This window comes from Anolis carolinensis, unplaced genomic scaffold (genome assembly GCF_035594765.1).
Source record: "Anolis carolinensis isolate JA03-04 unplaced genomic scaffold, rAnoCar3.1.pri scaffold_20, whole genome shotgun sequence".
Classification (NCBI taxonomy): Eukaryota; Metazoa; Chordata; class Lepidosauria; order Squamata; family Dactyloidae; genus Anolis; species Anolis carolinensis.
This window is the reverse complement of record NW_026943830.1, coordinates 454,792-470,779: the sequence shown is the minus strand read 5'-3', so window position 1 is coordinate 470,779 and position 15,988 is coordinate 454,792. Positions and strand designations below refer to the sequence as shown.

At 42.2% G+C, this 15,988-nt stretch overlaps 1 protein-coding gene across 2 annotated transcripts in view; it reads left to right on the top strand.

Annotated features, from left to right (window-relative positions):
- Positions 1 to 15,534, top strand: part of cdk4 (cyclin dependent kinase 4) — a 41,659-nt gene extending 26,125 nt beyond the window's left edge. Inside the window, exons 5-8 of one of the 2 annotated variants that reach the window (XM_003216687.3) lie at positions 511 to 620; positions 6,443 to 6,493; positions 8,514 to 8,649; positions 11,419 to 15,534. In XM_003216687.3, coding sequence (XP_003216735.1) covers positions 511 to 620; positions 6,443 to 6,493; positions 8,514 to 8,649; positions 11,419 to 11,511 — 390 coding nt within the window. In that variant the 3' untranslated portion in view covers positions 11,512 to 15,534. The remainder of the gene's footprint in view (positions 1 to 510; positions 621 to 6,442; positions 6,494 to 8,513; positions 8,650 to 11,418) is intronic. The other variant, XM_062966429.1, reaches the window with a different exon arrangement.
- Positions 15,535 to 15,988: the final 454 nt, after the last annotated feature.

Here is a 15,988-nt window from a genome sequence, read left to right as displayed (position 1 = left end):
ATTCTTGGATTGCACATCTCAAATAGCATAGTCAATTGTGAAAATGTTCGAGAACTACATATTTCCACCACTTTGGGTGTCCTTAACTGAGAACAGAGTTTTCCCTCACCTTTTGATTCTAACACAGTCTAAAAGGGGATTCTAAAGTATCTGTGGTGCATGTGAATTATATAAGAGGGCTGCTCTCTGTCTAAAGTGCTTAGTTACAGACTAGAAGGCTGTGCTGACTCCAAACAGCTGGTTTGGATCTCCCACTGAGAATGGGAAGTGGAATGTGCTGGCTAAATATTACTGTAATGAAAAGCATCAAAAGCCTGTGATCTATAACTTTGTAGAGCTTGACCCACTTCTAGCAACTGTTTTGAGAAATAGGGCCAAAGACATGAATGATTCCTGCCTTTGGGAGGAGATCTTTATGGCCCTTGTGCTTCATGGAACAAAATAGGCCAAGGGGAGACTTCATGACACCTGTGCATTTCATCTGCACTGATAATAACTTCCCCTCTGCAGGTGGTCACTCTCTGGTACCGGGCTCCAGAAGTGCTGCTCCAGTCAGCTTATGCCACCCCTGTGGACCTGTGGAGTGTGGGGTGCATCTTTGCAGAGATGTTTCGAAGGAAGTGAGTATGAAAGGAAAGCCATGGTAGTGGTGGTATTGGTGCAGCAAAAGTTAATTGGACACATCCTGGGATGTTTCATTGTTCCTGGCAGTGGCAGCATGGTGTGGTAGAGGCAGATGGAAACGGCTTTGCCATTAGCATAGGGATGGGAAACAATTGGCCCTACAAATGTTAGTCATCTTGTAACTCCCATGAACCCCACATACAGTGTGCTCAAAGGTGAGAACTGATGGGAATTGTAGTTTGGTAGGCCTCCAGTTCCATGCTCATTACTACAACACTTAACGTAGGTTATCTTAGATCTGCCCAGCCCTAATTTATTGTTTTGGTTTTTCTAGCACTTTATTCCTAGCCCTGGCCCTATAGTCTGCATTTTGCACAAGCCCTTGCTCTGCCCTCCCGAATCTGAACACACCCACTTTTTCTGGCCAATGATTGTTGATGTCAGTTGAAGTATGTTTTTACTTCTCTGATTTTAATTGTTTTAGTTATATTGTTTATTTGTAATATGTTTTTATTGTGTTACTATGTAATCTTGTTTATGCTGGGCTTGGTCCCTATGTAAGCCCCATGTAAGAGTCCCTTCTGGAAGATAGGGCGGGATATAAGAATAAAGTAATTATATCTGTAGTAACTACAGTGATATTTTGCTTCAAGGACACCTCTTGCTCATGCTCACATATCATGTCTTATGAGGAAACAGGAATGAGATATGTTTGCAGCCTTCTGTGTGGGAGGTGTCTTAAATGTTTAAATGCACATTTGCTTTTATATTTGACTCCTTAAACCAGAGTGGGATAGGTTTGACAGAACAGGCAATGAGGAAAGGCTAGTATTCTGGAATGGTTGAAGAACACTAGGGTTAGGAGAATGGGTAGGTGGCAACATATGGTGTTTGTTTTCAGGTGCCACAAGTAGCCAGTTCTGTTCTTGGATCTGTACTTGTTATGCCCAAAGAGTATGCTAGTACTCATTCCTTTTCTTTATAGTTAGTACATGCACTTTTTGTGGTCAGGCGCAACTTGAGAAATGGCAAGTCACTTCTGGTGTGAGAGAATTGGCCGTCTGCAAGGACGTTGCCCAGAGGATGCTGAGATGTTTGATGTTTTACCATCCTTGTGGGAGGCTTCTCTCATGTCCCTGCATGTGGAGCTGGAGCTGACAGAGGGAACTCACTCTCCCTGTAATAACAGCAACGTCCATTCGTTGGCTTGCTTCCTGACTTACTAGCCATTACTGGCTTGTTTATAGGAAGCAAACTAGTGAATTGAAGCTGCTTATGCCAAGACTGTACAGTAATCCAGATCTTTTCACACTATACAATTATAGCATTATAATCCAATTTTAATTGTCATGGCTATGTAATCCTGGGATTTGCAGTTGAGCAAGAATCCTTAGATAGGGAGCTCCTTGGGTCCCTCTGATCAAACTACAATTTACAGTATTCTATAGGCAGCAGCAATGAAAGTTAAAGCTAATATTTGTATAGTGTGAAGAGACCCTAGGATTCATTACTTGTTTCACTGTCATAACTGCTCTCAGTATATGAGCCTAGGCATTCAGTTTCCCATTCCAGGGTAGCAAATCATATTTTTGGGTCTCAGCTCCCCAAACTCCTAGGCAGCAGATCCAGTGGTGAGGGATTGTGCAAACTGCAATCCAGAATTGTTTTGAGGGCTTCATTTCTCATCCCTGTTCCATTTCCTGAGAATAGCAAAACATTGACATCCCTAATTTCCCTGTACCTGGGCCGTGCCTGCCAAAGATTTCCAAACTGGCTAAAAGTCTGATCTAGTAAAAAGACCCTTCTTGGAGTACATGATGCTTGCAGAATACCGGGGCCAACAGCACAGCTGTGAGACAATAGATTAGGGGTGGGTCAGCCCAAGCCCTCTGTCTTGCTTATCAGTCAGGCTTAGGGGCTGATAGGCAGCAGGGAGGAGCTGGTGACCCGCTCTGCAGAACATGATGTGACAGAGGGAGGGGATCATGAATCTATCTTAGGGGTAGACAGGAACTAGGCATTGCGGTTAGGGATGCAGTGGGCCTGAAGTCATTCTGTATCTCCTCCATCCTGCAGATATAAAGCAGACACACCTGGATCATTGCTTGGGCTTCTGTTGGTGAAGACAGATGTTCTGAATGGGATAGGAAAACATAGGATTTCTAGTTGCTGTTGTTATCAGTTATGTGGAGTGAAATCAGAAATGTCTGTGTGTGAAAGTTTCAAAAAGTATTGTCGAAGGCTTTCATGGCCGGAATCACTGGTTTGCTGTGAGTCTTTCGGGCTGTATGGCCATGTTCCAGAAGCTTTCTCTCCTGACATTTCGCCCACATCTGTAGCAGGCATCCTCAGAAGTTGTGAGGTATGTTAGAAACCAGGCAAGGGAGGTTTATATTATATTGCTTTTCTGATCTCGTGTTGTACTGTACATTATTATTTATTGTATTTTAATTGTGTTATGATATGTTGTTTTTATATTTTGTTACATTGTATTGTTCTGGGCACAGCCCCATGTAAGCCGCCCCAAGTCCCCGTTGGGGAGATGGTGGCGAGGTATAAATAAAGTTTTATTATTATTATTATTATTATTATTATTATTATTATTATTATTATTATTATTATTTATATATCTGTGTAAGGTCCAGGGTGGGAGAAAGAACTCTTGTCTGTTGGAGGCAAGTGTGGATGTTGTAATTAATCACCTTGATTAGCATTTGATGGCCCTGTGATGGCCATAGCAGAGCACTTGATGAACCAACCTGGACACAGCATATTATTTGAGAACACAGAAATGGTGGACCACTCTAACAACTACCACAACAGACCACACAGAGAAACCATTGAAATCTATAAGCATGTGGACAATTTCAACAGAAAGGAGGAAACTATGAAAATGAACAAAATCTGGCTATTAACAAACTCTAAAATCAGAACAGTAAATAAAGTACAACACTCTAAAAACAGATAAATTCCAGACATGAAACAATCAGCGACAGCTAACACCTTCAGACAAAGGATTCTCCCAGACAGGAAAAAGCCAGGCCTTGAGGCCGTAGGGCCATCAAATGGTAATAAGATGATTAATTGCAACATCCACGCCCGCCTCCAACAGACAAGAGTTCTTTCTCCCACCCTGGACCTTACACAGATATATAAACCTCCCCTGCCTGGTTTCCAACATACAGTACCTCACAACCTCTGAGGATGCCTGCCATAGATGTGGGTGAAATGTCAGGAGAGAAAGCTTCTGGAACATGGTCATACAGCCCGAAAGACTCACAGCAAACCACTTTCAAAAAGTAATTTTTCCAAGCTGTGAGGGAATCCACACGTCGTCTCACATGATCAGATGCAAATCCCAATTTTGAATTCCTTAAAGTAAAATCATTACCACACCACTTTACAAAATCCCTGCTTCTTTGGCCCAGAAGCACCTCAAATGTGCAAGATGTGTGTAGATCTGATTTGGAATCATGTGTCTCCCTGATGTTGATTGCAACTCCCATCAGCCTTGCAATGTAGCCAATAATGACTGGTGTTACCAATTGCAGTTTGATAATCTGTGGAAAACTGTTTGATTCCCACCCCTTATCTTATTCTTCATGTTCTTGTGTTGCACACTTCTGCCCTGCACCTACTCAGAGCTTTATGACATATCTACATTGAGCCCATCACGTGAAATTGCTACCTATCTGAAAATGGACTTTCCATGCAGTTTCCAAGAGAGTAAGCCTTTCTTCTGTATTGCCACTGATTCTCCATGTCTGTTAACATGATCTGATTTGAATTTCATGTTAAATATATGCTCTGTTTTTGAGCTGACTGTCTATTCCTGTGGTTCTCAACCTGGGGTTCCCAGATGTTTTTGGCCTTCAACTCCCAGAAATCCTAATAGCTGGTAAACTGGCTGGGATTTCTGGGAGCTGTAGGCCAAAAACATCTGGGGACCCCAGGTTGAGAACCACTGGTTTATTCAAAGAGAGACAGCCTTAGCCTTGCTAATCTGTTTAGCGATATTAGGAAATCTAGAAGCATCTTTTAAGACTGTGCAAATATATGTGAGTCTTCAAAGTAATATTTGGGCTACAGCTAAGAGCTGGAATTGAGAAGGTTTACTTCCATTTGTGATCTAGCAGTGAGGTTTTGTTGAGATGCTCTATCTGCTCAAATCTGGCAGGGGGTGCTGTGTAACAGGAAGTGGCTATCAGAAAGATGGCTACCAGGTTTCAGGATATTTCTGCAAGAATTCTTCCCATGTTGCTGATTCACACAGCTCAGCAGACAGATGTGGCAAGCTGGGGAAGGTTGGGAAAAGAGAGGCGTTTCATTGTGTATGTTCATGAGAGAGAACACACATACACGCTGTATGGAAGGAGGTGCGTTCTCACACAAAGGGTGCAACTGCACTGTAAAATTAATGCAGTTTGACATCACTTTCATGGCTATGGCTCAATGCTGTGGAATTACGGAAGTTGTAGCTTTCTAGGGCCTTTTGCCTTCTCTGCCAAAGGGAGCTGGTACTTCTTCAAACTACAAACCCCATAATCCCATTGCATTGAACCATGACAGTTAAAGCAGTCTCAAAGTGCTTAATTCTACAGGGCAGATGCACGTAGAGTTTATTGTCTCTGCAGGGTTGTCTCCGGTTGGGAATTGTGGATATTAGAATTTTCTGGGCTTGGAAAACATAACTGAATTACAGATATATTCTTAGAGATGCATAAAACCTACTAAGATGATAGCTAATTGGCTGCTCCTTCAGTTCTGCCTGCTCTACCCATCATAATGGTTTCTTTTCAGATACTGTGAGTCTTCAGACACCTCAAGAGCTCTGTGCTAGGTTAGGATCAGGGCACAGTTCCTAGGCCTTGGCTTTCATATCTTGACAAAAAAAACCTGTCTCATGGCTTGTGGTTTTAGTTTCACACAGTCACCCTGGAGGAGTGCTCTGCCTTGTGTGAATTCACTTTGCCAAAAGCATTTACTTGAAATAGGGAAACCACAGCTAGTCTTGAAATACGTTGCTTGTGTAGACTGTTAAACAGTGACATTAATTTTATGTTTCTCTTCACTGGAGGCTTTATTGGCATAGAATCCTCTCTCTGTGTGTGTGTAAGAAATTCGTGAGGTTGATTAGTTTGCTACAATGCTAGGATTTTATTTTCTGTTAATGTCATATTTGTATCAGATATCCTTCAATGTATTTGTAATCTGACTCACTCCCTTTGTTCTTCACAATGGCCCTTTGAGGTAGATTAGACTGAGGGACATTGACTCTCCCACTGTCACTGAGGTTTCATAGCTCAGTGGGGTCTTGGAAGTGTAGTCACGCAGTGGTTTAACCACCACAACACATTGGCCTTCCGTTCGTATTCTCTGTAGCAAGTACTACACTTGACATGTGGGATTGTGTTCAAACTAATCAATTCTGGACCAACAATCCCATTCACCTCTCTTTCTGCCTTCCCTCCACTTCCCACTGTTTGCTAAACCCAGGCATCTTGGACCTGGCTGGGTCAGTACAGCTGCGCCAGATAATTCAGAGCCTGTCTCTGCAGTGACATTCAAAATGCTGTTCTCTCAGTTTTGTGTTGTGAGTCACAGCTGCCTTGAAAGATTGGGCACAGCCATTACCTTTTTACCTATGATGCAGCTGCACATTACTCTCCTCCTTACAAATGGAGCATCCCCTGAAGCCTTTCGTCTGGACTAAGGATGGTGATCGAGATGTAAGAAGTGAGAAGCCTAGCCTTAGGAGCACAAAGCCGATGAGGTTCCATCTTCCAGTAGCCCACTCTTCCCTATGTCTTCTTTGCAGGCCTCTCTTCTGTGGCAACTCCGAAGCTGATCAGCTGGGCAAGATCTTTGAGTAAGTCCTGTCTTTTCCCCCCTTTTCTGTTTTTGTTTAGTTGGCAGTTTTTGCTCCAGAGGGCATACATTGCCAAGTCTTCAAGAAATTGGAAGTCTCTTTCAATGAGAGTTAAGTCATCCTGATTACTCAATGCAGACTGGAGGGGCTTGCTTGACTCAGTACTTTGTGAAAGGGCTAAAGTAAGACCTGTGGTTTGTCTCTATGAGTCAGGAAAAGGAGAAGACTCATATCATGTGGCGGCATAACCTCAGCTCATTGACCTTTCTGACAGAGCAAGAAACTTAGTCTGGAAGCTAAAGGGGACGGCTTTCATTTCAGTAGTAAAAAATCTTACATGGACAGAAGACCACCATTGTTCATAGGTCTCCATGGTTTATTGCATTAATCCTGATAAAGGATCATATGGGATTGGGACGTCTCAAGTTTAGGAATGGGAAAAGTGCGACCTATTTATGGGGGGCCCATGAATTGCATTAGGTTTTCTTAAGACAAGGAATACTCAGAAGGGGCTTTACCTTCTGCACATGGCTGATTCTTAAAAACTGCCACATTTTGGGATATTATTAATCAAAAAACATGACAGAATAACTTGCACTCTAGCACTGAATACACCTTTTCACCCACCCAGAGTCCAGTAATTCTATCTAAAAATGTTTATTGAAGAAAGCAGAGGAAAGGGGCATTTCAAAAAAGGAACAGCAGAAAAGGAAATATAAAGTAGTAGAAATCCAAAAATGTCATAGTACATAAAATTCAGAGAACCAAAATTCACAGAGATACTTTAAACATAAATCCATAAATCAGAAAGCAAGAACTTTTCCAAGGTAAATCCTACCAGGAAACAAAGACATGAACCAGATAACTTGAGAATACTTGAATCATGAACTTGAGAGCAAAGACCAGAGAGTCATTCCTATGGCAATGTTGTTTCTTCTGAAAGGCACGAAGCCAGGGCTCCTTAATTTAAGCCTGACCCATGTAGCCAAGAGATTGTGCCTAACACATCTGGGCTTCAAGGTCTTCTCACACTCTCGGAGGGTCTAATTCGCCTATTTTTCACTCCCTCCATTCTCGAGCCTAATCTTGCTTCTTGTGAAAACTCCCCAACAGCCAAAGGCCGTTTCCCAAGGGACCTGGGACTTTCACTTTCCCCTGTGGAATCCAAAACAGTGGCCCTTTCTGGGACCTCTTCTGGCTGCAGTTCTCTCCTGACACTGACAGCCTCATCCCCTGACATGTCAGAGAAATCAGAAAAATCCTTAGCCGCTTGCTGAGCTACAACAATCACCTACAAATACAGCAGATTAATTCATTGACCTCCCTCCCTTAAATGGTTAGAAGTGGCTGGAAGTGACATAACATTTGTGGTGTTGTTCAACTGGTTCTGGGGGCATATGCTGACTTCTTGCTGCAATCCCATAATTGGCAGTGTTGAGTCTTCCAGCTCCCTGTCTTACTGGTGTTTCTTCCAGCCCGTCCTTTTGGCACCAACCATGCTGTGTGGGTGGTGTGGTGCTCAATGCATCTGCATCCCCATAGCTTAAAGACTCAGTCCGGCCATGTCATCTGACCTTTTCGCTTTCTCCATCCTTCTTGCTTACTCCACTCGTTTCTACTCTTCGCTCCCCATTCAGCTTCCCCAGCTGCCATATCTTTCACATCTGGTTCCAGCAAACTGGCTGATTGATCTCCTGTGTGATATCACTTCAAGCCTATGGGGCATGAATACATGAAGAGAGAAGTAGAAGAGGAAAACTTTTTTGACTGAAAAGCTTTGAACAGGGAATTGGATGCAATACCCACCTTAGTTTAAAGTAGCTACGCTCAAACACTGTCTAGCCATGAAGACAAAGATGAGCTATCCTGGGGAAAACAGTTTGAAGATTAGAATAAATTACCTCATAAAATTTAGAAGCTGGCATGCTACCATGGTGAACTGGGATGTTCTCTAGACCTTGAAGAGCTGCCTCAGAACACCCCACCCCAAACTGATTTGGGTTTTCTTCTTGACTTTTAGTTTGATTGGGCTCCCACCTGAGGAGGATTGGCCCCTGGACGTTTCTCTGCCACGCTGTGCCTTTGCTCCCTGCTCCCCACAGCCTATTGAGAGGTTTGTGCCAGAAATAGACACCCTGGGGATCCAGCTGCTTTTGGTAAGTCCCAGGAAGATGAATAGTCTGGGGGTGGAGGGGATTCTGGGACTGACATGAGCATTACTTCTTCATACACAAGAAACTGTAGGTTGATTCTAGTTCAGCTACAGATTTGCTGAACTGTCTTCACTATGCTGCAAGCTATAAGCAGAAATGCAGGGCTGGGACCGCACTCAAACCAACACTGAATTAGCTTGATAGTGGAACACAAGTCACTTTTATTTTGTTGGCTGGGAACAAGAGCTACTTCTTCCTCTTTGTTCCTTTTCTGGTTCACCATAGTAATTGGGCTCCCTGGCACAACTATGCCCCCAGCCTAAGATAGGGTGCCCAGATGTCTTTGCACACCAGGGAAACATAAGCAATCTCTGCCCGCATCATAAAGATGTCCTTTCTCCCCCTGGTTCACAAGTCCTGCCCCCATAGCTGGGAAGATCGAACTGTGCTGTGGTCCCCTTGGATTACTTCTTGTATACATGTGCAAAACGTACTTACACAAGCATAATGGGGATAGGGGAAATGTTATTGCCAACATATGTCATCAGTGTTATAGCCTCAGTCTGCTGTAGTCATGCGTGTCATTAATTTCCAAATCCACTCTGCAGCCCAGTCTAAACAAACAACTCAGATGATGCTACTTTGGCTTATGGAGGGAGCGGGTGGTGGGGAGACTGCCACGATTAAATGCTCCCTGGTATATTTAAAGAGAAAGTCGTGCATACAAAACGCTAAATGGATCTAGAGAATTTTTTGTGACTTGTTTATTTTGATACACTCATCGAGAACACTTGAGCTTTCAGATATAGGGAACAGATCCCTTTCCTTCTCCACCCCCACTCCCATTATAGTCCCAAGATGGAATGGTTTTGCTATGTGATGCTCCCTTTAGTCAAAAATTATTTATATTCCAATTATATTGAGTATATTGAATTAATGATATGTATGTAAATGTTGGTTTACCAAATTCTCATTGCTGCAGTGGGCCTACTCTAGTTAGGACTAATATTTGGATCAGCCTCTTGCTTTGTATGCATATGTAGATGTGCTGACATGTATAGAAGTTTATTTTGTAATAAATGGAATTTCAAAAATTTAATTAGAAAACAAAAGTGGAAAAAGAATATTAAATGTGTGTGGATATTAGTATGGTTTCTTTTTCTTGCAATATAACAAACACCAATATTTTTAAAAGCATATACAGTTGTAAATATGAATAAGGTTTCCTAAATGAAAGGAAGTTCTCACCTTGCATCCTTGCCATGTGGTCATCATTGTTTTTGGGGACCACCACCTTTTCTGGGCATTTGTTTGTAGAGATAAAGAGGCACTCTATGGAACTGAGTGATTGTTTATTGTTTCTACACATTCAAGATTTTGGTGATAACTACAGTGAATAATGTACAGTGTGAATGTGCCCTTAGTCATAGACTAATGTGCAGTGGCATTTCCAAAGTAGACATACCCCCAGTTGAGAGGGTCTGTGCAACCTATGGGCAAGGCATCCAGAACAATCCGTGAAGAGGGGAGCAGTGCATATTGATTACCGTATATATTCGAGTATAAGCCAACCCGAATATAAGCCGAGGCACTTAATTTTACCACAAAAACTGGGGAAACTTATTGACTCGAGTATAAGACGAGGGTGGGAAATGCAGCAGCTATGGGTCAAATTCAAAAATAAAAATAGATATTAATAAAATTGCATTATTTGAGGCATCGGTAGGTTAAATGTTTTTGAATATTTATATAAAACTGTAATTTAAGATAATAATAAGAATTTAATAAGATAAGACTGTCCAACTCTGAATACCTATATACTCAAGTATAAGCCAACCTGAATAGAAGCCGGCCAGGACCCTCATCGAGTATAAGCCGAGGGGAGCTTGTTCAGCCCTAAAAAAGGGTTGAAAAACTAGGCTTATACTCGAGTATATACAGTACTTTATATTCCAGTTTAGATTTTACATGATTTCAGACCAGGCTGGAAATCTATAGCTTTCCAGTTGCTTTGGTGCTACAATTCCTGACAAAATCCATCATAGCCAGCAGTTAGGGATTGTGGAAATGCAGTCCAAAATGTATGTAGAGGGCCACAGTAGCATGTACCTGCTTATATTCATTCATTTAATTTATTTGTGTCATGGGTATAAGTTAAAATACAATTAAGTTATAATAAATACAATTAAATGATGTTTGCAACTCCCAATCCCCCCAGAATCCCATCCACAACCTCCGTAGTAACGTGGCTCTCATCTTCCCCCAAAGGCTTGCTGGCACAGAAAAGTTTTTAGCTGCTTGTGGAAGGCAAGAAAGGATGAGGCCATCCTAATCTCTCTTGGGAGGGAGTCCCAACATTTGGGAGCAGCCCCCAGAAGACGCTTTCCCATATTCCCACCAAATGCGCTTGAGCAAGTGGTGAGACAGGGAGAAGGCCCTTCCCAGTTGATCGTAGGTATCTGACGGGTTCATAGAGAGAAATACAGTCCACCAGATAACCAGGAACCAAGCCAAATGCTTTAGATCAGTGTTTCTCAAACCCTGCTCCTTCAGTGTTTTGGACTTCAGCTCCCACAATTCCTAACAGCTAGTAAGTTGGCTGGGATTTCTGGGAACTGAAGTCCAAAACATCTGGAGGAGCACAGTTTGAGAAACTCTGCTTGAGAAATCTCATTCAGTGATGGCTTGGAACCTGCTCTTTGGATAAAAGTGCATGCAAAAGATTTATGTAATACCTTCCCTTTTTACATGTGTGTGTCTCTCTCTCTCCAGGAAATGCTGACATTCAATCCCTTGAAACGCATCTCTGCTTTCCAAGCACTGCATCATCAGTACTTTCAGGACATGAGCGCAGGTGAAGGGTAGCAACCCAACCATTCTCTGGTGTAAGGACAAAAAAGACTTTGCAATAGACTTTGTGTGTATGAAGATCATTTGCACCCCACCAAGAGGCCGCAGCAAGAGCAGTCTTCAAGCAGTCCTGGCTGGGCTGGGATTGTGGGGATGGGAAAAAATGAATTGTTGCCAACCTGCATGAGAAAAGTTAAATGGTGCATGTTGCAAGAAGAACAGCCCTGAAACCTTTCCTTCCCTGGAAGTGCTATAGCTCTTGTGATGCCTCTGAGCCTACATCACACCCATTCAATGTTCCTGGGTTGATTCCCAGTGATGTTGTTGAAGGTCAGTTTGTGTTTGGGAGTGCCCCGTTTGAGGCATCCCATTCATTCGTCTGTGGGTTCCTTGCCAAAGGTCTTTGCTTGATAACCTTTTTTTTTTAAAAAGTACTTTTTATAACAGTTTACACACAATAATGTTGCTGCCTTATCACATTCCTGTGGCTAACAGTTTGACACTAAAGCCTCGCCTTGTTACATGTAATGTTGTGTGTGTAAGAAAAAAGGTTTCAGACCAGTGCCTGGATTCAAAGGATATTTTTGTATACATATTCACTAGTCGTTATTTTGTTTCTAATTACCAAGACACTGTTCAAGACAGACCTACCTTACTGAGTACTTTGGCATGGGATTGCTGAGGAGGATACCAGCTGTAGCTGTTTGAATCCAGGCATTGGTCTGAAACTTTTTTTTTCTTACACACACGCAACATTATAGAAATGATGTAATTCAATAAAGAATAGGGGTGAGGTCCAAACTTGGCCTTTCACCTTTCTTGTTTCTTAAAAATGTCTCTTGTTTTGTTTAGTATGATGAGAAGCATAGTGAAAGTGAATAGGGAGACAACTTGCTTATTTATAACTGGTTCTTTGAATGGAATTCAGTGAACTCATACAAACGGGTTACTTGCATGGTGTGTTATTCAGAAACTTCCAGAGCTGAGAAATTAGCAATTTGGCAATAACTCTGCCCTAATGGGCAAGTCCAGCACAAGTCCCACTCAATTCTACAACCGCCATAGCAACAACTGAAAAACTAAAATGCATAGGAGACATAGGGGAGGAAGGTTGAGGTTGTGTGAGTTGACAGATGATCCAGTGAACCAAAACTACAGGCAAGTTAAGTTCTTTTCACCTGTGAGTCACACAGATGAGCTACTAGCAAGCCACTCACCATGGAGGGAATGTCATGTAAGACAAGGAAAGAACAGCTCTCCCAAGTGACTCAGCTTTTGACCTTGCATCCAATCTCTAATACTAGATAAATGTTGAGAACTGAGACTGTGATAGGCCTTTCTCCTGGTAGAAAAACTGGAAGTAACAATAACATAGTCTGTTTGCAATGTAATTTACCCCAGCTGGTAAAACTCTTAGCAGCCTGTTGTGAAAAGGGGGCATAAAAGAGAAGGAGATCAATTGTTGCAACAGAAGTCAAAGATGCCACTGACCAGGATCCTAATGCTTTTTCATTAAGGATTACAACTTCATATTTGCTGACTGAAAATTTCCTCAAAGTAGGGAGGAGTAGACCTGGTTTGGCAGCTACTGTGGGGCTAAGAAGATGTTCACCCAAGAAGATCAAGGCCCGGAGAACTGTTTGGTTTGTGATTGGATAAAAACTTCTTTGCTATGGAACGGATTTGAAGCTGCATCGCCAAGAAAGACTCCTTGCATGGGTTCTTCACATGGAGGAATAGTAATCTACATAGGTAAATTAAAAGAATGTTGAGATGTAGTGGAGATTAAGTAAAGAGATGCACAGAAGGCTGAAGTGGAACACATTGTGAAGTGAATTATTTGTGTGGTAAAAATGAAGATCAGGAACAGGGATCACCAACTTACTTGAACTTCTTGTGCCTTTTCTGGGTAATGTGTTCCTTGGGCCCAATTGGAGGAAGATCTCTTCTTCAATCACTCAGTCGTTTCCGACTCTTCGTGACCTCATGGACCAGTCCACGCCAGAGCTCCCTGTCGGCTGTCACCACCCCCAGTTCCTTCAAGGTCAAGCCAGTCACTTCCAAGGATACCATCCATCCATCTTGCCCTTGGTCGGCCTCTCTTCCCTTTTCTTTCCATTTTCGCCAGCATCATGATCTTTTCCAAGCTTTCCTGTCTTCTCATAATGTGGCCAAAATACTTCATCTTTGCCTCTAATATCCTTCCCTCTAGTGAGCAGCCGGGCATTATTTCCTGGAGGATCGTCTGGTTGGATCTTCTTGCAGTCCAAGGCACTCTCAGGATTTTCCTCCAGTACGAAAGTTCAAAAGCATCAGCTCTCACATCCATAGGTTACTATGGGGAATACCATTGCTTTAACTATGCGGAACTTCATTGCCAGTGTGATGTTTCTGCTTTTCAGTATTTTATTGAGGTTGGCCATTGCTCTCCTCCCAAGAAGTAGATGTCTTCTGATTTCCTGGCTGCAGTCCGCGTCTGCAGTGATCTTCATGCCTAGAAATACGAAATGTACTGAGGTCTAAAGGCCTGCCTAGAGTAAGTGGAGTTGTGGTCTGGTTGGTTGGCCTTGGAATGGTCCGTACCATCTCAAGACATTGTAGGTCTCACTACTGAGGCTTGTAGCGATCTCTTCAGGATGAGTTTTATTAATGAACCTGAAGTGGTTGATATTATTATAGGCAGCCTGAAGAGGATTTTCCCAAAGGAAAGCCTTCAACCAAGAAGATCTGTTTCAGTGCACTTGGGGTGAAAGTATGGAAGTGTGATCAAGCCCCTACATTGTGCTCCTCTCCCAAACATGAGGTACCTAGAATGGCGATATATTTCAAGTATCTTATTCTCAAAGGAGGAAGCTTAAATAAGCCAATAGAGAACACAGAAAGACTAAGGGCAAGCAGAGGAAGCTCAAGAATAAAGATGGTAGCCAGTTCATAGAATCATAGAATAGTAGAGTTGGAAGAGACCACATGGGCCATCCAGTCCAACCCCCTGCTAAGAAGCAGGAAATCGCATTCAAAGCACCCCCGGTCTGAATCACAATCAAGAAGATGCCAAAAAACAATGCCAAAATGATTAGATGAAGTCAAAACAAGTCTGCAGTCAAGAAGACTAATCAATCAAAAAAATCACACGTGAAGATAAGAAACGTGGAACAGCCAGTTCTATTCAACGCTGCAGCTACAGCAGACAAGGGAACTGAAGAGTTGACCAGGGATTGCATGGATTGTATGTGCTGAGGAGAAATTAGATTACTGTTATCTCTCAGAGCCTCCAATTGATGCACTGCCCAGGTGCTGTTATGAATTATTTTCTATATCATAATATTTAAACATCCTGGAGTCCTCCAATGGAGCTGAGCAATGTTGGGAAATTCAGGACAGATAAAAGGATGGGCATCTGTATATGACATAGAGCTATACTCTCAAATTCACTACTGCAAGCTGTAGTGATGGGCAGCAATGTGGACAGATGTTACAGGGTATTAAGACAATTTTGTGACAAAATTCTGTATGGCTACTAGTCCTGACAGCTATATGTGACCATTATTAGTGGTGGTATGCCTCTGGATACTATTTGCTACAAAGCTGCTGTTGGAGGGTGCTGTTGAACTCTTGTCTTGTTGGAGCATTTGATTGGCCTCTGATATTAAGTCTGGAAAAGGATGAGAATGTTCTAATCCACATTACAGGGGCCAGGGAGCTTCAGGGCATGGCTGCCTGCCAGCCAATGTCTGCTGGATCTGAAATGGAAAAGTAGGTTGGTGACTTGCTTTTTTGCTGTGAAGCTCTAAGAAAACAGGATGCTTGGCACTTGCTGTTAATGTGCCTTTTTCTCCTCAACTCACTTTGAATTGAAAGATAGTATTTTCTGTTCCTCTGTTTAAACTAGGTTCTAAGATTTTGTTTTATGTATATTAAGCATCTAGTTCTGATATGTAACATTTGTACTGGAAACGCAAATGCTCTTTCATTGCTTGAATAAGTAACATGACACTCTTCATGTTAGGGTAGGGAGCAAATAAAGCATCTGTGAAGCAATTTGAGTCTCTGAATGTTCCCTTTTGAGGAACTGCTGACATGGTTACCTTGAATTCGACTGGTCTGTATTGCTGTCAGGATGAGGAACAATACTGCACTCTTGTGTCAGTACACTGCATTTGACACTTGGGAATTCAACTTACTAATCTTACTTTATAGTGAAAATTTATATTAAAATGTTGTGGAGAAAGGTCCTTAATTGGTGGGTTTTCAACTAAACTTGAATTCTGCTGCTGATAGAACTGCAATTGGGAATACAGCTTACCTATTATTGAGAAAATATTACTGTTCCTCTCCTTCCCCTTGGAAGAAATTACAGTAAGCTTTTTTGAAAACGCGCAGTTATCATGTTTTGAAAAGTTAAGACTCATTCACTGGCTATTTCAAACTACCAAATTGCTATGACACACCACTTTAAATAACTCTACAGTATGAGCTGTTATAATGGCTACTA